At 39.0% G+C, this 22,297-nt stretch overlaps 1 protein-coding gene across 1 annotated transcript in view; it reads right to left on the bottom strand.

The window, feature by feature from the left end:
- The window catches only part of galnt18a (UDP-N-acetyl-alpha-D-galactosamine:polypeptide N-acetylgalactosaminyltransferase 18a), a 102,302-nt gene extending 80,810 nt beyond the window's left edge, over positions 1 to 21,492 (bottom strand). The window contains exon 1 of the mRNA XM_053506482.1: positions 21,241 to 21,492. Within this exon, the coding sequence (XP_053362457.1) occupies positions 21,241 to 21,454 (214 nt within the window). The 5' untranslated portion in view covers positions 21,455 to 21,492. The remainder of the gene's footprint in view (positions 1 to 21,240) is intronic.
- Between the last annotated feature and the right edge of the window lie 805 nt (positions 21,493 to 22,297).

Raw genomic sequence — 22,297 nt, 5'->3', positions numbered from 1 at the left:
CCTGATTCTTGAAAACTGATCCATAAATGAAATTGATAATTTAGGTAGTGATAGGTTTTAAATGAAGCTGTGTGTGTCTGAGCTAAGTTTTAAGCTTAGAGAAGAAGAGTTTTAGCTTGTTGTGTCCGCCGCACCTTGATACACTTACCGGTCCGGGGCCAATCGACCGGGAGAGACAAACACACACACAGGCATGATGTCTGAAGATCTCTGTTTATTCTCAGCAAAGAGAGCACATTTAAACGGTGCTACGTCCCGAACATCAAAAGAACCAGTCATTAACATGTCAGTCATAGAGGGACCCGGAGACAGACAGGTGAGAGGAGATACATTTGCATTCTCCTGATTAAACAAAAGGATTCTAGCAGACAGGAGCCATTTGGATGTCTCCTCGTCTGGATACAGGATATAGAAGGTGTTACCACAGAAGGCATGAGGAAGCACAGTGAGGGGTCTGTTCTCAGAGCACAGGAACCTTCTTATTAGATTACATTGTCTTACTACTTTATAAAACCTTACAGTTAGTAATTGATATTTGTTGCCAACGTCCTGACCTCAATCCGAACCATTTCCACATGTTTGGGCCATTAAAGGAGTTCCTAGGAGGCCAGCGTTTCCAGCTCCAGGGTATACTGAGAAAGCTTTTTATTTTGATGGTATTCAAGCACTAAGTGAATGCTGGGATAAGTGCTTTAGTGTATCAGGGGATTTTATAGAGAAATAAAGGGAGTTTTTACTCGGTGTTTAATTATTTAGCACAATCACAAGTCCTGTTTTGACTTGAATGCCCCTCTTATTTGAATAACTTCTCACATCCCTACGAGACCTCAAGAGAAGTGCAGTTTAAGAGATTTCATTTAATTTCTCTCCATCCTCATTAACTGTTTAAAATGGCTCCCTTTCGGATATGACTTTATTCCTTTCTTTTATAAATGTTTAGGAAAGGAAGCAGATACACACAGCCCTCGTCTTTAGGTCTCTAAATTCCTAAACGACACTTCCTATTTGTCACTTTACAATTTCTGATTGATCAGATGTGAAGTCTTCCTGAACACATGTAAGTTCAGATTAATGACTTAAACTGGAAAAAAAAAAAAGTTGAGACAATTTTTTGGACCATTATGTCCCTAAGGACACTGTATGTGCATGACAATGATATACAGTAATATATATATAGGGAATAACACGCTTGATCAAAGGTGTTAACACACGACTATTTGCCTGAAGTTGATTATTTTCCATTCACCGCATGTCCCTGCGTCCCATTTCTGCATGGACACAGCGCAGTGCAAGAGGCATAATACTCTGTAATTGATATTTAAATGTTTTGACTATATTCTTCGTAGGAAGTTTCCTCCTTGTGCCGTAGTGTGTATGTTTTATTTGTGCACAAGTATTATTTGGTTTTTAGGAGACAAAAAAAGGTTTAGTTACATGCCAGACCAAAAGTATATGGACACAACAGATTAGAACGACATGACTTTGAAATGAATAGCTTTCTCATGCCTCACAGACCCGACGTGCTCAGTGAAGCAGGAGTTACAGTACACTTCAGTGCCTCTAATTACTCCAGCTGATAATGCTGGAAAAAAGCTGATAATTACAGTTCAGTACAGTTCAAGCCTCATCTCAGGAGAATAACTCATGATGAGAACGCAGCAGTCCTTTGAACTGCAATCACTAGAGGAATTAAAGAAAAGATCTCGTGACTCAGTTATGCAGCGCGGGACATTTCCAAAGTTTGCAAAGAAGCGCAAGGTTCATCTGACTGAGCATCTTTATTCTATGATGAAACGTTACTATTCAAAAGGGCAACCTCGGGGAAAACTGTCAATCAAATAAAAGTTCATGTATTTCATATAAACTAGAACTGTGCGATTTAATAGATTATGCAGTTTAACCAATCTTTCGTTTACCAATTCAATTTATTTAAATGGATCAATGGATCTTTTCTTTTATTAGAATTGGTTCAAAGTTCTAAAATGCATGATTTTTAAAAAAAATATACCACAGGTGCAACATCGCCACCTGCTGGACTGGAGTGTGGTGCAGAAGTTTGCTCATAGACTGTATAAGAACTGAACAGACCCTCCGGGATGTAACCAAAAGGTTATCTGAAAAGCATTCTGAAACTCAAGTGTGGACGCTCCGATCATTGCCATCTTGGCAGGACAGGACTCTGCCTAAACCTCGGGTAACAGTAAGTCCCTGACTTACGAACAAGAACAATGACTCAAGAACATTACGGGAGCACGTTTGTAAGTCCGATTTGGTCTTAAGTCTGGCAAATTGAGTCTTATACACCTGTGACATGAATATACAATGTAAAGCATAGCAATCCACTTAACTAAATCTCTGTCCCCTTTCCCCACACTGCCATCATGTGGCCAAGAACATGGCATGGCGCCTAAGGAATAAATATCACACGTGAAATGTAACAGTGTTGTCTCTTTGCCTTTAAATCACGAGGGGAGTCCCAGACACCATTTTTGTCTCAGAGCTGTTTTCCACTGTATTGGACTGTGAACTCTGTTTTGTTAATGAATTTCCGAAATTAGCATAATTCTCCATCAGAATTATCAGGTTTACAGGACAGACATATAGATTCCCCCCATCTCTAGTTCTCTAGTGGGGATTGACTCAGTTTTGGAGCCTAGTGGTCATTTGATGAACTGCATGTTTTAATTCATTAGACACTTTTGCTAGTATTTAATACTCTAAGGTATATTTCTGCTTGAGACTAATCAAACAATGAACATTAGTGCTATTGATTCAAGTAAAATTGAAAATCGCAATGCTGCAAAACTGAATGGATGCAAATCGACAGCCTGCCTATGATTCACAGCTCTTACGTGAACGTTGTAGAGATACGCCAGCGCAAGGTTTTAAAGGTAACCTAAATAAAGAACGTGAGCATGATGTGTTGGTGAAATCTATTCATGCTTTCGTAAAGTAAATATAGACAAAGATTTAGTATATACAGTAACGAGGAGAAAAAAAAATCTTAATTTGGTTAAAATACAGATTTTTTAAATAATTTCTGGCTGTTTTCCAGACTTCAGCCATAGCAATAGCCAACAATGTTTTTTTTTTTTATTCACTCCTCGCTCTTGTTTGTGTTCCTGTCTCTCAGTGTTTAGATCTCAGCCTCTCTGTCTCCTTCCTCCCTTCATGGTGTGACATTCCACACTGCAGAGGCGGTGTGTTAAAATGCCACCATCTGTGATCCCATTTAGCTCTTTATGTACTATGCTAATAAATGCCCCTCCTTCGGCCCAGCTGAGACGATGCCAAACAGTCACAAACATGCCAGCAGCGCAAGAAGTTTCACCACTAAACCAGCAGGAGGATTTCAAGTTTTGGGTTCTCGACGTTTATGTTTAGGCTGGTAGGGAAAATCAGACGAGAGAATCATTTCTAACAGCCTTGCCATATGGTGCGTGAGTTTATTACAAACACTTTAACATTGAAAGCAATACAATTTAAAATGCTAACGCTTTCATCAGCTAATCAACCAAGTCATGTTTGGGGTCTAGAGGCAGGGTTTGCTTATTAAGTTTTTGTACTGAAACTAAATTTTTATCTGAATCACTTCAAACATTAAATCAGGTTATCTCTGCTTTGTTCTGGTTTTTTTTTCACTTTTTTAAAATAATTGCTTTGTTTCTGCTTTGAACTTTCAGTATACTGCGACGTGTCTATGATGCCAGATGTTTCACGTGAATTGAGCATATTAAAGACTTTTCATGCCTCAATCCCACTTATAAAACATGAAAGCAATAAATAAGAATCAGCCTCAGTGGTGTCACCTGTTTAAATCACATCGACATAAATTCTCATCATAAAGGGGTTTACAAGTGATTTGAGAATTATTATTATTATTATTAAGAATTATAAGTATTATTATTTATTTATTTATTTTCATATTCCCTGTTTAAAGTGTTGCCAAAACCAAAAGGCATACTTATCATTGTTATTCATTCTGAGCATGGACTTAATAGCTTTTTTTCGTTTTGCGCTATGCACTCTAGCCAGAAGCGGTATGAAATGCAGCACCACTGCGACGCAAACTAGATGCCATTAACGTCGTCGAAATAAATAAATAAATAAACGGTATTACGGGATCATTAATCATAGGGACTGTCCACAATTCTGCTGATCCCTGTGAGAGTTTTCTTATATGATCTTTTTAAAAAAAAATTATTTTGAAGCCTAGAGATGGAGTCTAACTCTGAGACATCTCGTACCTATCTGGCTCCTCCGGTAAAGATCGCATTTTATCCAACAAATGGGCTGAGATGAGCTCAGCCTTTCAGTAAGGTAATTAACCTATGGATATTTTTACCTTTAAAGGTCCCATATTTTACTACTTCTATAGCTCTTTTAGCATTATAGCATTTACGCCATTGTTTTGCTGTTTTTTTTTTTTAAGTAAACGTATATATAGCTCAGGATTGTGGAGTATACAGTGACATATCCTTTCTTTCCAGCACAACCTAGGCAATATGATGACCTTAACTTTAGTTCATTTTAACCAACTATACAAACATGACTGAGCAAAAAAAAATAGACGGATAGACATGGTCAGATGTTTTTCTGGTTGTTTTCGGTTGTTTATATGACTCAAATAATATTAAAACTAATATGCCCATTTTAAGAGTTGACATAAGTCATTCCTATATTCCAGTAGTGGTAAAATTCACATATTATTTACACCTATAAAGACAGTTTGATGTTTGAAGCCTCTTCGTTAACACACACATCAGCAAGGCTTCCATATAAGCACATATAATTATTTTAGTCGTCATTGTACCACATGAGTTTTAACTTTAAGGTTAACAAGTTTTTCTTTTCATGCCGCAAACTCCCTATTTCACTCCTCTCCCGAACGAAATGTTTCAGGGTCTATGTAAATAAGCTACTGCTGAGCAACACCGCTAACAGAGCAGCAGAGCTGGGCGAGGGTATCTTCAGCCCATCTTCGTGTATCTAGGTCAAATTAGGGGAGGTGGAATCTAACTGATTGATAACTTGGAGATTCGGATGTCTAAAAATGACTATAAAGGGAAATTTGCGTAATTGGTCCTCATTATATTACACAAATTTGTAGGATTGTCTTGTTTCGTGGCCCCCGAGTGGTGCAGTGATAAAGTACTCGCCCCATCATCCAAAGATCGCTGGTTTGATCCCCGGATGATGCTGTTACCTCTCACAGCTGGAGGTCTAGAGAGAGCTGATTGGCTGAGCCCTCATTCTTAACATTCTTAATGTACCTCTTAATGCAATTTGCACCTAGATAAATAGGTTTAAATACAAGATGGTACATTTAATAGTTAGCAGTAGTAGGCAAGACAAAAAAACAACAACAACAATGTTGCAGACAAGGGTTTAAAACTAGGACGTAACAAAAGTAAGGAAAACGGAAGGACGTAGCTAAAATTTAATGAGATTTTACAATGTGACAGTAAAAAAGGAAAAAAGAGACTTAGGAGAGCTTAAATTGATAAGCTAGTTATGAACGTACTATGTAACCGTGGTACCATAGAGATGAATTAAGAATAGATGAGTTTAATGGCAACGAGCTCAGACTGGTCTCATGACAAAATATTGATAGACACCAAAAATGATCAATTACATAAAAAAAATTAATTCATTAACCAGTGGGAAGTTGAAAAACTAACATTGATCTTGCAGGTCCAGCTCAACTACAGGAGCGTTTCAGCTAACACGGGTAGAGGAAAATGCTATACAGCATACAAACCATGGCTGTCAATCGATTAAAATTTTTAATCTAGTTAATCACAGTAATAATCTGGGATTAATCGCGATTAATCACAATTTTAAAAATACTCCGATTTACTTGCATTATAAATGTGCAGTGTTGGAATAAAGAGATGCATAAGAAACTGGTTAGAGGAAACATATTACAGTATGCATTAAATATCTCAAAAACATTAACATTTTAGCAAATGTTTAATTGAAATCTACTTCCACTTGAAGGTAGCTTGGACACATAACTTTGGTTTTATCCAAGCTTTCATCTAGAAGCTTTTTGGCAGTTTCCTTTCTCATCGTATTAGCCGTGCCAAACGTGCCATTATCACATACAGCCGCGTAACCGTGCTGCGATTACGGAAAGCCATTAGGGCCAAACTTGGTTTGCGTTAAAACTTTTAGAATAATCACATGCTTTAACAGCCCTTGTACAAACCTTCAACCTCTTGACCGCATCAACAATTAAGTGTTAGTGTGGTGTAGTGCCAGCACTATTGTCTGTTTTAGAAAATTAATCAACACCTTCTGACCAATCAGATTCAAGAAGTACATTCTCAGGACAGAGAACTTCATCCAAAACCTCCATTATAAAACCAGTCGCACCCTATACTGTATTTACTGTTACAGTGATTTATTTTCCATGGCATAAAGCATTATTTTTGATCGTATTATTTCCAATTTTAGTATTTCAGCCTCATGCAGAGACGCAACAATAAGTCAAAGTCAAACACGAACTCTACAAGGTTATCAGTGGCAGCCACTCGAGCCTCGAATTGACGTTTGCTCCGTTACACACACTCCTGCCGCTAAGAAGTAATTATACTGATCAATACCTCGGCAAGCGTCGGTGTTAGGATCGGGAGAATGAGGAATGAAAATAGAAAGCTAAACTACATCGGTGAGTTTCTTTTTAGGTGACCCCATTAAAGTATTTAGGAGGAATATGTGTGTGTGTGTGTGTGTGTGTGTGTCAGTGAAAACACAATTATCTTCCAGTGAACTCATGTGTAATATTCATCTGTGTGAGTGTAAGCAGATAGCTCCGGCCAAAGCCCTTCGCAATTTTCTCCCTGAAAGCACCCGAGTGCTTTAACACATATGGCAAGTCTGAATAGAAATCTTAACACACGTGAAGGGTTAATGCCGAGTTTTTTTCAGAGTCTCGTATTAATGCACTCGGTCTATTACATTTCTGTTTCTATAGCAACAACTAATTCACCACATAATCTAAGACTAATAACAAAAAACACTTTGAAAATGTGCAGGAGTAGTCTCTAGAGTCTCTAAATTGTTAAATGGAAAGAAACGTATAATGTGCTGCTCTTCATTAAGTAAATAAATTGATGGAAAATAACTATTGTATCAGAGGAGTAACGCATAATTAATAACTTTTGATTAATACCAGTGACTTGGCTTTATCCCGCTACTGTAGAGTTGATTATTTTCTTATACAAACCCATTCCTCATGTCACAAACAGTGCTGAGGTGGCATGTACAGGTCAACCACTCACTCACTCACTCATCAACTATACCGCTTTATCCTGTATTCTGGGTCGCAAGGGGCTTAGAGCCTATGCCTGGACAGGGTGCCAATATATCGCACATACACACAGTCACACACTACGGGGCAATTTGGGAACGCCAATTAGCCTAATCTGCATGACTTTGGACTGTGGGAGGAAACTGGAGTACCAGGAGGAAACCCACCAAGCACAGGGAGAAACTTCAAACTCCATGCACACAGATGGGGAATCGAGCCTGGACCCTGGAGGTGCAAGGTGACAGTGCTAGCCACTACACCACCGTGCCGACAGGTCAACCAAATGTTAACAAATGTTAAACGCAGTGAAGCAAAACATGAAACAAACCATTGTCACATGATCAGCAAAAATACAACATGGAGGACAGGTTCAAGTCAAAGCAAGACTTTACAGAATAACAGAACTCAGTTCTTAGAGTAGGAACTCCCTTTATTTCTCTATATAATCCCAGGCTACACTAATGCACTTATTCCAGTGTTTCGCTAGTGTTTGGACACCATCAAGGTAGAAAGTTTTCTCAGTACACCAGAGCCATGATCAGACTGTCTGCAACATTAACGTATGGCGACTCCAAGCCACCTCGGCGCGGATCGTCATTCATGCATGTGCACCCTTCTTTAAAACATTTGCACATTTGATTCCGATGTTTTACTGCGGCTAAGCGTTTCACACCGTACTGTACTGCACAGTAATGAAACTGCACTGTTCTGTTTTTATGCCCCCAATAACCAGAAATTTAATCACAAGTCCCTGTTTGACTTGAACACAAGAACCGATAAAAAAAAGTTTATGTTTTTGACATCACTTGGTGGCTGTGGGGTTTAAACCTGGGACCTTCCAAACTGTAGTCAAATGTCTTAACCCCTGAGCTAAACCTGACGTTACATAAGTACAGGATCATTATCAGCAAACTGACAAGCAGTTTATTTTTCACAAACTGTGCGCGTGTGTGTGTGTGTGTGTGTGGTGTCCTTTCCTGCTGTGGCTGTGTGGTTAAGTGCAGGTGCTTGTAATCAGTAATCAGGTGAGTTAGCGTGTGTGTGTGTGTGTGTGTGTGTGTGTGTGTGTGTTGGGAATTGGAGTCCTTGGCAGCCATGTAGGTCATGCTGTATTCTGGGAATCATCATCATTGTAGACTCGCTGTTATTTCTTTGAATTCAGGCTGAGCAACATACGATATCATCATTCGAGTATCATGATGAAGCACGCCCCAACAACACACTTTGCTGAGATTTTGCCAATATCATGCCTTTTTCCTGTCTTCCTGTAAAGGCGCCCCAATATGCAAGAATTCACAAACCAAAAATGTGTGAAAAAAAACACTGCCTGTTTGCCTTTTTTTCCTTTTTCTATTTTTGCATTGACCAGGGTTTAAAACTTCTAGTAAGAATTTGACTGTGGTAGGAAACAATACATTATCTGAGATGTATTTTAGCTGGAGAGTTAACACACCCGTGTTAACCTGACAAAGAATTTGTCAAATATTGAACCTTTAAATTCTGACTTGTTGAAAATGTTATCACATACACGTTCAGAATTAATATATATATATATTTTTGTAAATTCTTCCTCTGGATTTTTTCCATAATTTACTCGGAGCCAATTCCTACCTGTCATTATACCTGTTCTGGGTCTGATTCCCCTTAAGGTTTCTTCCTATTGCCATCTCAGGGAGTTTTTCCTTGCCACTGTTGCCATCACCCTTGGCTGACAATCTCATTCTTATCTAGTCACATTTTTCTCACACATACACACTTCCATAAATTTTCTTTTAATTTTTGTGAAGCTGCTTTGAGACAATTTCCATTGTTAAGATGCCCATAATTGTCTAGAGCTGCGATTGATGTAAGAGAGCCACAGTAGAGCACCTCCCATTCCTTCTCCTTGCCCAAAGCCGCATTATGCCACTCAAGTACTCAATCGATTTATATTCTAAGCTTTAAAAATAAGATTAATCAAACCCTCACTCATTCAGGCCTGAAGCCTTTCTGAGGGTACTTGGGGTGCTAGGTACATCCTGAACTGGGTGCCAGTCCATTACAGGGCACGAACCCTCGAGCACCCACACTAGGGGCAATGTAAAAATGGAAATTAGTCTAATCTGTCTGTCTTTGGACTGTAGAAGGAAACCACAAAACTCAGAGTAAATCAATTAAGCCCAGGGAGAACATGCCAACTTAACACACTCACACACACACAGACCCAAAAACAGGACACATCGCCTAAAAATAGATAATTTAGTTTTTTAATGCAATACTGCTTTGTTTTCGGCAAACTGAATACACTGAAGCTGTGTAAATCATATTGCGATGTGGCATTTGTTAATATGTCTCTCATTCCTACCCTTCAATCAAGAAGGACACTGGCTTTAGGGTTCTTGGCACATATCCCCCAATTTCTTTATTTGTGCCATCTCAAATTAGTAATATATACCAGATATAAAACTATCATCTGCTCTGTAGGCTGCATCAGATTGAAGCATCATATGATCTGCGCTGATTAAACCCAATCATGGGTGGTCACATGGGAAACGATTATCAGACCACCAATCTGATTACACACCTATCCTTCCTCTCTGGAGATCAGACGTGAGCCAGATAGAACCCCCTAAGTGAGTGTACGCTGTACACCTAATGAATATCAGCACTGTGTCTTCTGGATGTGATCCAATTTCACTTGGAGTCTCCTCAGCTAAACGCTTCATTAGACAGCAATTAATTGGAATTTTAAACAGGTTCAGACCTCCGTTAAATAGACAAGACGGGTTCCAAAGTGGTAGAAGACAGATCCCGGGTGGTATGAAGTTAATCGCTGGTAATAAGATCAACTTAAGAAACTTAAGAAGAAAAAAAGAATTCTGATAACTTCCCCACAGGCACGAGTCGTAGTTAGTGAACAGATGGTTTTAGTTTTTAACAAATGCCAAAGAATCTCTGTGGATCCTTCAAGCAGGATCCGTAACCTTCAACAGGTCAGCTAGATGCCTGGATGGGATTTAGCGTAACTTGATGAAGTTCAGCTGATAAGACTGTCTGCAACGCGTCTACATTTATTTTCTGTGATTCATGTTTAGTCAAACTCCAGAGTAATCGCTGACCAAACTAAAATTTTGATTTTTTTTCCTGAAGATTTATACGGGTCGTCATCCTGTCATTGGTGGCGCAGGGGTAGGTTTCTCACATGCCGTACAGGAGGCCTGGGTTCGAGTCCCACCTGATGCCTAAACCCCAGACCATGGATACATTGCTGGTCCCAAGCCCAGATAAAATGGGAGGAATGTGTCAGAAAAGGCATCTGGCAAGTTTTTCTTTGGCAACCTCACAGCAAAGGCCGTCGAGAGACCACCAACAACATGCAGGTTATCGTACTGACGGAAGAAATTCCCTTTCATGAATCTCAATTATTAGTGCAGTCACCTGCCCAAGCAACAGGACAAAACCACGCCCTCTTTATTTACACACACACACACACACACACTTATCGGACTCACAGACTATAGAAGTGCTTCTATCTATGGAACCATGTGGGCTAAGAATGAGCAGTTTTCCCAGGAAGAACCGTGCATCATTTCATCCCTACTTTATATTTTCTCTAGGAATTGTTTTGCACTGTCGCAGTACCTTTACATTTAGAAGACACCCTTATCCAAAGCGCATTACATTTTTATTTTATTATATAATAACATATAATAGGAAAGCAGCACTGCGGTTAGTGCTTTCCTAGCACTAGCACTTGTTTCTAGAACTATTTCAAATGTTATGCCTGGAAAATTCCACAAGACATCAATTTATACATGATGTACTGCAGAGAACGAGAAATAATTTATGGAATACTGGTGACTTTTCACACTGTATAGGGAGCAGCCTGCTGTACTTAGCAGAAGGGGTGGAGCCACCAGGGAGTCCTGAGCCTTAATTACTCCTGACACACCAAGCATGGATGTTTAATCTAAGGCGTGACTATGTCACAGAAGTCATGTGTGCAAGGTGTAACACACAACACAAGACCAAATGCTTTTCTTATGTGCACGCGTGAAAAATTCCCCCGTGACAATTTTCCTCGAACAAAAATTCTACAAAGCACAACGTTGTGTAGAAATCTGCTCAGCTGTGCAGATACAGTGGTAATAAATGAAAGCGCTAGTTGGCCGCTTGGCACAAGCATGAATAGGCAGGCCCATATTTTTTGCTGCAACTGATTACCTGGAGCAGGTGCGTAGAAAAGAAAAATGAGCACCAGCCTTGAGGACCTTGAGGGAGGAACCGCAGATCTCGGAGTTTAAGAGACCATACATATTAGATATGCTCGAGCAAGACATACAGCGCTTCTGCCCAGCAGGTCACCTCTGCACCATAGCTTTAGAGGATGGGAGGTTTAATATTAACCCTGGGTTCATTATACTGTAGCAACCAAACCTTGATGAGGATGATGATGATGATGATGATGATCATATTGGATGATCTAAAACACATTTATTTACCACCATCTGATTCAGCAAAAACTTTGGCATCGACGATGCATTGCTCAAACGGACTGAGGATGTTACTAAAGGAAAAAACGATTAGCAAAGGGGTGATGTGATAACGCAGAGTCACTCCTACCACCCTGAGGTTGATCACTTTCCATTAACAGCAGTACCTGTAACAGAAAGTGTTTAATTCCACAACAGGAATTTCTTAATTAGATGTTGTTAAAGAACAAAACATTGTACTTTTTTTTTCAAATCAGTTTCTAGTGTAAATATTTATTGTTGTGGAAAGTCAAAGAAACTATTTTTTCTCCCTGTTCTCACATACTGTATATTATAGAAGATATAAACATCTGTTCTCTCACTCTTAGGCTGCGTTCACATTACCAGCTTAAAGAGACTTAAATCAGATTTTTTTAACCCTATTGTGACACAGATCAGATTTTTTGGGCTGTCTGAACGCACAAATCTGATGTTTGTCTGATCAGATCGAAGTCACTTCTGTATGTGGTCCTAGATCGGATACATATCCAATACACGGTCATGCAACCTGAACGATAACAGGCCGATCGGAATCCATGTGACGCATACGTAGTGCTCCCGCTGACATCCGTTAGCAACGTTAGCAAGGGGATTTTATAGCAGTGCTAGAAATAGTGGCTAAAACTGCTAAAGTGAGGCGTTTGACATGCAGTGTGGGATAATTGGTGTTTCCAAAGTGCCCGTAGTGTATGACTGGGTGTGTGAGTGTGTCCTCTGCCCCCTATCCAAACCAAAACAATCAATACACATTTTCTTTTAATTCAAAGCCTTAATCAATCAATCAATCAATCAATTAATCAATCAATCAATTAATAATTTATTTACATAGCACTTATTAACAACTTCAAGTTGACCAAAGTGAAGAAAACAATAGGAAAAAAAATATGAAACTAGAAGAAGATTAAGAAATAGATACGGACCGACATTAAAACAGAAAGCATAAAACAGTATATTAAGAATATGGCTCAGTCAGAATTAGGAATATAGATCAACATAGAATAAAAAAAACATTCATTATACAGAGACAGCCAAAACAATGTATACACACTTCAGGAAAAGATTATCTTTTAAAAATATTTCAATAATAAATTTATTACTTTACATTATATATTAATATATTGTATATTTTTCTTTCCTGAAATGTGTATAAATTTTTTTGCCTGAATCTGTAATTCCATGCGAACAGGTGATCACTATAGATGCAATAACGACCGATTGAACGAGCGAATTAATATAAACCTGTAACACGGAGCTGCACTACTGCAATAAACAATTAGAATTTAAAAATTTTCTAAAAAATAAATATTCTAGTTATTATAGTTAATGGTTGTCATGAAGTTCCCCACGCTATGCCTGAGCGTGTTAGGTGACTCAGCCATAATCAGGCGCTATAGTAGGTACTGTACTTATTCGCATACTGTTTCTGACTCAGCTCAGTCATTAAAGCGTTTCCAGACAGAGCAGCAGAACCAATGCACCAGGTGAGCTGCACCGAATGGTTCTGTCCTGCTTTCTGAAATAAAGATTTATTCATTACTGTTGAAGCAAAAATAAATTTTGGTTTTCTGGCAGTTTTTTTGTGGACGATTTTATTTTCTCTAACCATCGTGCCTTGACTGTGAATAACCACAAGAGGTGCGAGTTTCCAGCACTTTTCACTAGATAGTTTTGTTATGATCTATTAGATTCCTTAACAGCTTTTGCTTTATGCACACTGAGGTCAAAGCACTTCTACTAGACGACTTCTACTAGAGCACAACTCATGAACAGCGTCACAAATGGTTCATACTGGCAGAAATCATATAAATAAAGCAAGTGGGTTTTATTGGTTCATGTTCGAGACACTTTACTATAAGCATATACACCAATCAGCCAAAAAATATACTAAATAAATTCAAACCACTGATACATAAATAAAAACATAAACATAAATAAGATTGTTTATCTTATTGTTACACGTTGAGGACTGGGAGACACTGTATTGGACACCAAGTGAACAGTTAGTTCTTGTTGATGTGCTGGAAAAGTTGATGTGCTGAAGTTAGAAAAAATGGGCAAGTGCAAGGATCTGGGTAACTTTGACGAGGGCCGAATTGTGATGCCTAGAAGACCGGGTCAAACCAAACCCAAAACTGCAGCTCCAGTTGGGTGTTCCTGGTTCGCAGTGGTTAGAACCTACTGAAAGTGCTCCAAAAGAAGGAGAACCAGTGAACCAGTGAGATGGTCATGGGAAACCAAAGCTGACAGTACGTTGCAGTTCATTGTGTATTGGCAGCATATCCACCCATGCTGACCCGTGTGCACCGCTGAAAGCTGCTAATGGAAGAAGGTGGCCGGACATGTTTTCTTTTACATCATGTGGCTGGAAGGATGTGGGTGTGTAAGTGCATCACTTACCTGAGGAAGAGATGAAACCAGGATGCACTATGAGAAGAAGCTGAGCTGGCGGAGGAAGTGAGATGCTCTGAGCGATGTTCTGCTAGTAAACTTGGGTTCTGACATTCACGTGGATGTTACTTTGATATGTACAGTACCACCTACCTAAACACTGCCGCCGACCGAGTTCCATCCCTTCAAATGATGTCCCATGATGGCAGTGGTCTCCTTCAGCAGAATAATGCACACACTGTTCATGACAAAGAGTTGAAAGTGTTGACTCGGCCTTCAACTTCTTCAGATCTCAAACTGATCAAGCATCTGTAGGATGTGGTGGATCCATGGAGGCCTCACTTACAGGATTTAAAGGATTTGCTGCTAACAGCTTGGTGCCAGATACCACACACACCTTCAGAGTGGTGGTGCGGTCCAGGTCTTGATGGTTCGGAGATGTTTTGGTGGCACAGGTGGGACCTGTACAATATTAACCAGGTTGGTAATGATATGGTTGATTGGTGACGTCCTTTTTACATTTTAAGCACGATCCTCAGTCGACCATGCTGGACGGATAGACGGATGGATGGATGGATGGATGTACTGTATTGACACCCTGTACTTTACTGTACTGTTACTCTACTTTATCAACACCCTAGTGGAAAGAAGGAAAGAAAGAAATAGTGTGATGAGGGCAGTCTGTTTTTATTTCTAAGTTATAAACCACTATATTGGACTAATTTATCTGCCTTTTTATCTCTTAGGAATCAAAGTCTTTCTCTTCGTAGTCATATAATTTTCTTCCTCGCTCCTTTTCGACATTTCCCAATTAAAAAAAAAATTGAACAGAAAAAAAAAAAAACACCCAACCCTAACACTGTTGAGCTTCAGCGTGCTTGTTGTTAGCACCGTGACCCTCCATCCACCGCTAGTGACTCGCACTAATGAGGCTTTGTCACACTGCGAGCGAGAGCAAATGGAGAAATGATGTAGCTATTAACATGCTTCACTTCGTCTCCCTAGCAAAACCACTTCGGCCTTTTTGTAGAAGTGGACGGTCTCCTTCCGCGACGATCTAATCAGGCGGTTCAGATGAGCGTGAAGACCAGACTCGGTGACTTTTAATACGTTCTGGGGGAATAAGCGTCACTCTGGCGTAATCCTGCACTCTTCTGCTGTCTGGAAACTGCATTACGGAGTTACACTCATCCCCTCTCTATTATAGAGATCTACCTGAGCGCATGTGTGTACGTGAGTGTGTGTGTGTGAGTGTGCGCGTGAGTGCTATGAGCTTTAGTAAAAGCCGGAACATTCAGGCACAATAAGGATGTACAGCCCGTGGCAGAACATAATTTATTCTACAAGACAAAAACAAAACATTTAAACAGTTTGTGCAACAAATTACGAATACGATATGATGAAAGATTTAAATCCAGCAACATCAGGCTTTACACGCAAATGCCTTCTAAACCCATGACTCAATCATCACTGCATATTTTCATGCTTTAACTCCATTCTTCTCTGGATGCAGCAGGCAGGAACGGAGGACTTACATTTGTGTCATTATATCACGTTATATTTTATTGTACTTGGATTATACATATAATTTCATTTGTCTGTTGAATAAGTGCTCTATCGTATGAACACTGAGCCACACATACTCACACACAGGTTGACACACACATTTCACCCAGTATTACACAAATTGCATAAAAAATATATCTGAAGAATGTTACTGTCATAGTAACTGTTATTCTGCTCATTTGTTTAACATAAAAGAACACATTTCTTGAACAAAGACCTCAGATGAGTACAAACAGTCGCTCTGGATGCGGAACAGATAATGAGTTTGTTCCACTAGGATGGCCATCCCTACTGCTGCCTTTATACAGTCTACTAAAATATGAAAAAAATAAAAAAGTGCACAGCTAAATCCGGGTAACTTCATCTGTCACTAAGGGACACCAGTACAGGTTTGTTAATGAGCTAATGCAAGAGCTCTGACAAATTAGTGGCCAAATTAACACAGCAATAAGAGATAAGCACATTTCAGTCTGAAAGTTAATTACTATAATACTCAATGGATTATTTATAGTGGAGATTGGGCAACGCTCGATTAAGTTGTGTATCACGATTCATTTGTGTGGCGATTCATCTATCGCCACACTGAATACCAAATTATTATCATTATTATTACATTTTATTTAATGTGTTTATTCGGCATACAAACCGAACTCGTTCCGGAGGCGAGATCTTAAGGCGAAATTTCGTATAGTGAAACACATTTTCTCATAGGAAACAATGTAAATGCAGATAATCCGTTCTAGTCACTAAAAATATTTCCAATACCAATTTCGATCACTATATTCATATTTTTAAATATAATCATATAAAATCCAATCAAATAATTGCTGAAAAGACATGTAAATTTAAATATGAAATGAATAGACAATAAACACTCACACCTCACTTATTTACACTTATTTATGATTCCTTTTGGCACAGATTGCATTAAAAATTAAACTGAAAGTGTCTCCCTTTTCTTCTTGCTACCGTATTTGCTAACATTTCTGGGACCCATGGCGTTATGTCTTCACTAAATCTTGCTTAAAAAAATTTTCAACTTGCTTCACTTGGCTTCTACTGATGCAAACATGTTTTGAACGACTCCTGGACGTACGCGCAACTTAGCCGGCATTTGGTTTGGCTTGGTTTGCTCACTCATATGCTAAAAATGGCTCATATGCTAAGGCAAATTTCTTGCAAAATATCAGTTCTTAAGTCGAAAAAATTCTTAAGGCTCATTATTAAGTTCGTATGGCGAGGTACCACTGTAGATGTTTGCATTTCAGGTTATACAATATTGCAGTTCTTCAATGATCCTACAGGTGGTGCACTCTAAACTATCCACACATTTACGGGCAGCACAGCCTCCTGTGTGGTAGGAAGAAATTGTAGCCCAATTATGCAGTTACTGAATTAGTCGATAATGTGTTGGAAGTGCGATGCATAAAACCATGGAGATCCAGGCCAAGAGCGCCAATTAGGGGGCTTTCCCACATTCCTGAAGAGAACAAAAGAAATCCTATGGAGATCATTAGGATGAAGAGAAATCTCAGGCATGGAAATAAAGAAATCTAAGAAAAGCAGTTTGTTGGTGGCTTATACCTCTTAGTAATGAATTGTAGAGTCCAAAAAAATACAGAATTCCATGTTTAGTGGACCTGTCACTACCGGAGCAATTAGGGGTACAGGCAAACAGGGGTGGAGCACATCCACTTTAATTAGCTCAATTCAACCCTGTGCACTAAACTAGTAAATACAGTACTACACTCTAATAGGTACTAAATCCAGGGCTAAATCCCAACCCGAACTAAACTACTAAATAGATATTACCCATGTGTTACACTTTGTGTGCATCAGCTGCATAGCTTCTATAGGCACAAGTTGAAGCACCTAAAGGGACAAGTGTACTGTAGCCAATATAAAAAATGTACATTGATATTAAAAACATATAAATATGAAAAATATAGACATGCACATATTCTAGTACACAGGATTTCTGATGCACACAAGAGACTACAAGCTGTCAGTGTGTGCAAAATCCTTTTTTGTGTGCCAAAAACAGGACCTTGAGTTGTTGTTTTTTTTTTTACTTTTACACATCCAACCCTGCACATCAAATTATTAAATAGTATGCTTTAATGGATACTACACTCTGTATGAAGATGTTTTTTACAGACGTTTATGGTGCAAGCACCTAATGTGACATGTAGTAAACAAACTAACAAACAAACAAACAAACAAATAAACTCTTTACAAGAGCATTTGGATTTGATTGTTGTGGATTTGTCCTGATCTTGGATTGCTTCGTTCATCTCGCATTTGCTGTCATAGCAACATATCCGTAAGCTTGAACCTGCTCGGTAGCAGGTTTATTTCATGTAAACAGGATTTAGGCTCCTGGCGGGTTATGATTGGCTGAAATGGCGAGGTCACACCTGATTGGTTAAAGAGCACGACTGCACGGACTGACTCACGTGGGAAAAGAAAAGTATCTTACACACACATAATCGCTATCAAATACTATATTAGAACATAAATTCATAGGTTTATTATTATCAAATATGATATTACTATTATAATAAACCCTAGGCACGTGACAGCCGTCAAGACCATTAATTTGAATACTTGTATAATGTTTATTTTGTGACACATTTATTTTTCAGGGTGTTGTCATGAATATGCAAAAAAAAATATTTATATATAATAAAAATAAATATTTTTTATAATGAAAACTTGGACTAAACTAATTTTATAAAATAAACAATATAAAAGTATACATGTATTTAAAAATATATATATTTTTATTTTTTTCATATACAACGTATTTATTTTCATATTGCTTATTTTATTTTATTGTCTCATGTAATTTGTAAACCAATAACCTATGAATTTATGTTCTAATATAATATTTAATAGCGATTATGTGGGGGGGCAATCCATGGCAGGGGGGCATTTCAGCGCATAACACGTGTTACAAAAAAAAAATTAAGCTCGCTCTTTTGCCATTTCATCAACCAATCAAAGGGCTTGTGATCAGTGTTTCTACTGTCGATGCATATCGCCTTTTAAACCAACGCACAAGCGCGCAATAATCCTAGACAACTCAATCCAGCTATACTAATCATCAACAACAGATGAGCTCGAAGAACCAACTTAGCCAGATCGGAATTAGCACGATGATCTCATCTTAGATGTGTCAGTTCATCTCGGATGCGTCAAGCGACGTGTGAAGAACGGACCCCAGTTCATGTACATTAAATAAATATATTCACGTTCATACTGTAGTTCACAAGTCCCAAAAATTAACTAGTTCATGATTTCTGCACTTTCTTTTAAATTACTATTTATTTTATTTTTCAGCAGTAGCTCCTTCTATCCATCCCAGCCCACTTGCACTGCAAGTACTAGATTTGCACACTACATTACTAAACATTACCCTCTAATCGATACTGGCACTGGCTGGGAATCGAACCCGGGCCTTCCGCATGGTAGGGGAAACACCTACCACTGAGCCACCAGTGCCCTCTCAGCGCTACCAGATAATATCAGTACGGATTTTTAACCATTTCAAGTCTATACCACACAATTGTGCAGACTTGACACATTGCAAGTGACCTTGAACAGGTAGAGTATCCAGACTGAGAGACATCTTTTAAAACCTACTCTGGATATTGTTTAAATCAGATTTTTAAAAATCAGAATTAGTGTAGTTTTATAAGGTTCAGTCTACACTAAAGCAATCTGACTCCAAACTGGATATGATAGAATGTGGACTTGAGCTGACAGTCTGACCAAGGCTATAGAACAAGAAATTAAACATGGAACAGGACAATTCTGCATGCTCTAGTCAAAAGTTCTGGAAGGTGGGAGAACAATGCAGAAAACATGCAAACAAAAAATCCAGTTCTTTGGATAGAAAAAATAAAATGCCGTGTTCATGAGATATTTCAGAAGAGAATGGTCAGAGCTGACAGGAAGGCTAACTGAAGCAACAATGTCCATGCTGAGAAAAAATGGACATATACTACACCCCTGAGGCGGATGAGCTCGGGTTTGACCGGATATGGATATAATAAGTTTTCTCCAGTGACTTTAACACAGGTGAGGGATGTACTGTAGATAAAGCTGGGCGGAGTACATACAATAAAAGAAAGGTTTTGTCTATACATTGGTCAGAACTCGCTCTTTCAAATGGATGTTTTTACATTTCATATATTGTCTCAGAAATTTTACTGTCTGTATGTATGTTTGTCTGTCCAGCCAGATTTTGTCTCAGCATCACACTGAAGTCAAACCTGCAAAATGACAGTAAAATTTCCACAAAATGTAATGTAGGGGCATTGGTGGTTTCACCTGCCATGTGGAAGGCCTGGGTTCGATTCCCAGCCAGTGCCCAAACCCCAGCCACTGGATGCAGTGCCGGTCCCAAGTCCAGGTAAAATGGGAGGGTTGCGTCAGGAAGGGCATCCGTCTGTAATGTCATGTTGTCACTTGTTTGCCTGTGCACTTTATGTTGTCTCTTTTGTTTAAAAATGTAGATAGTTCTCTGTTAACTTAAAATGTCAATCTGTCTTGTCCCAGCTAGCCAGCTAATTAGGTCTCTAAATTAGCTAGTTAGTTTTTGTTAACTTATGTTGTTAATTTATGTTGTATGTAGCACCTTGGTCCTAGAGGAACATTGTTTTGTTTTACTGTGTACTAACTGTATATGGTTGCCATGTAATGCCAACAAAAGCATATTTGACATGACAGTGTTATGCGCTCAAACCAAAATGTTGAGTAAAAGTGATGTTATGAACAGTTATGTGTCGGATTTAATAAACTACTTTAAAATAATCTACTAATGCGCTACTGTCTCAATGTAAACAAACACCTGCACCAATAGATATTAATTAGAAAAGATAAAGTGAATATTTTTACTGGGTTTAGTTTATATTTTTACTTTGGCTGAAATAACAGCGCTGAAGTGGTATAAGTAAATTTTAACACGATTTTAATCCGATCTACTTTTTCCATTTCTCATCTGTGATTCACTCTCCGATTACCGAACAGGGAGTGTATTTGTCTGGTGACAAAAAAAGTACAACTTAACCTTACAAATTTTTATTTCTTTAAATTAATAAGTTAGACCTGAAACCTTCAACTTGAAATAATAATAATAATAATAATAATAATAATAATAATATCACTGATTACATCAGATTATATTTAGCTTCAATCTTTTAACTCTCTCTACAAACTCTTTTTACTTTACTTACACTAGTAATTAATAATTAAAATAAATAATGTGGTGTATAAAAGTTGGAGAACCCAGCCATGTACTGTATCAGTATTACTGTATTACTCACAGTGTGTCAAGTGGATGCTGCAGAACATCTGGAGTCAGGGATCAGACATCAGAGGAGATTTTTTTTTTTTTTCTTTTTGCACTGAAAGTTTTGAACCCTCAGACACACTGCATGTGACACACTCGGGTACCTTGTATGTGTGAGTTGATGACGGTCTCCAGCCGCTCCAGTCTCTCCAGGATGCGCAGCGTCTCTCCTCTGTCCTCCTCCAACTTTCTCTCCGGATCTTTCTCGCTCATGAAGTCGGTGATCCAGCCGACGTACAGCAGGCACGCGATGTTGGTCATGCCGCTGAGGATCACGCAGGTCGACGCCAAAGTTTTCATCCGCCTCGCGCACGCCATCGCCGCCGCATCCCCGCACGAGCGCGCGCGCACGTCTCTCTGAGAGTGTCTACAGTATGTGTGTGCGCGCGCGTGTGTGTATGTGTGTGTGTGTGTGCGCGCGCGCAGAATCCTGCCCTCACGCGCGCATGTGACAGACAGAAGACACCGGTGGAATTCCGTTACGAGCCATCACCGCTGCTCCGGTGTGTGTGTGTGTGTGTGAGCGTGCTTTATAAACTCTCTCTCTCTCTCTCTCTCAGTCCCTCTGTCTCTTAAGGTTCAAAGGTTTCTTTGAAATAGTAACATTTTAACAAATTGTAACCGAGGCTTGGATTCATACTTTGAGAACAAAGCAGAAAATTGTTACATAAATAACAATAAATGTACAGTCAATAGTACCTTCAAAAACAACAACAACAACAACAACAACAACAATAAAATTCCTTTTTCAGGAGACTTAGGGTACGAGGTGGGGTACACATTGAACCCAATCCATCACTCATGGATACACACACGCATGTTCTTTCCCACACTACAGGCTACTGGCAATTTGGGTACACCAATTAGTATTACCATCTAATCTGCATGTGGGAGGAAACCGGAGTACACAGAGGAAACCCACCAAGCAAGGGGGAAACATGCAAATGCTACGCACACAGACCTTAAGTTGGTAATCAAACCCCGACCCTGGAGGTGCGAGGCGACAGTGCTAAACACTAAGTAAACGTGCCGCCAAAATGCCCAATTTTACAAAAGAAAGAAACGTTTGCATCCTAGTATCGGTTAAAAAAACTGTTTTTATCACCAGTGCTTGTTTTTTCCCATTTATAACAACTGTAGGGAAGTGATTTTTTTTATGTA

This window comes from Clarias gariepinus, chromosome 10 (assembly GCF_024256425.1).
Source record: "Clarias gariepinus isolate MV-2021 ecotype Netherlands chromosome 10, CGAR_prim_01v2, whole genome shotgun sequence".
Taxonomy (NCBI): domain Eukaryota; kingdom Metazoa; phylum Chordata; class Actinopteri; order Siluriformes; family Clariidae; genus Clarias; species Clarias gariepinus.
This window is presented reverse-complemented; position numbering and strand designations above follow the sequence as displayed.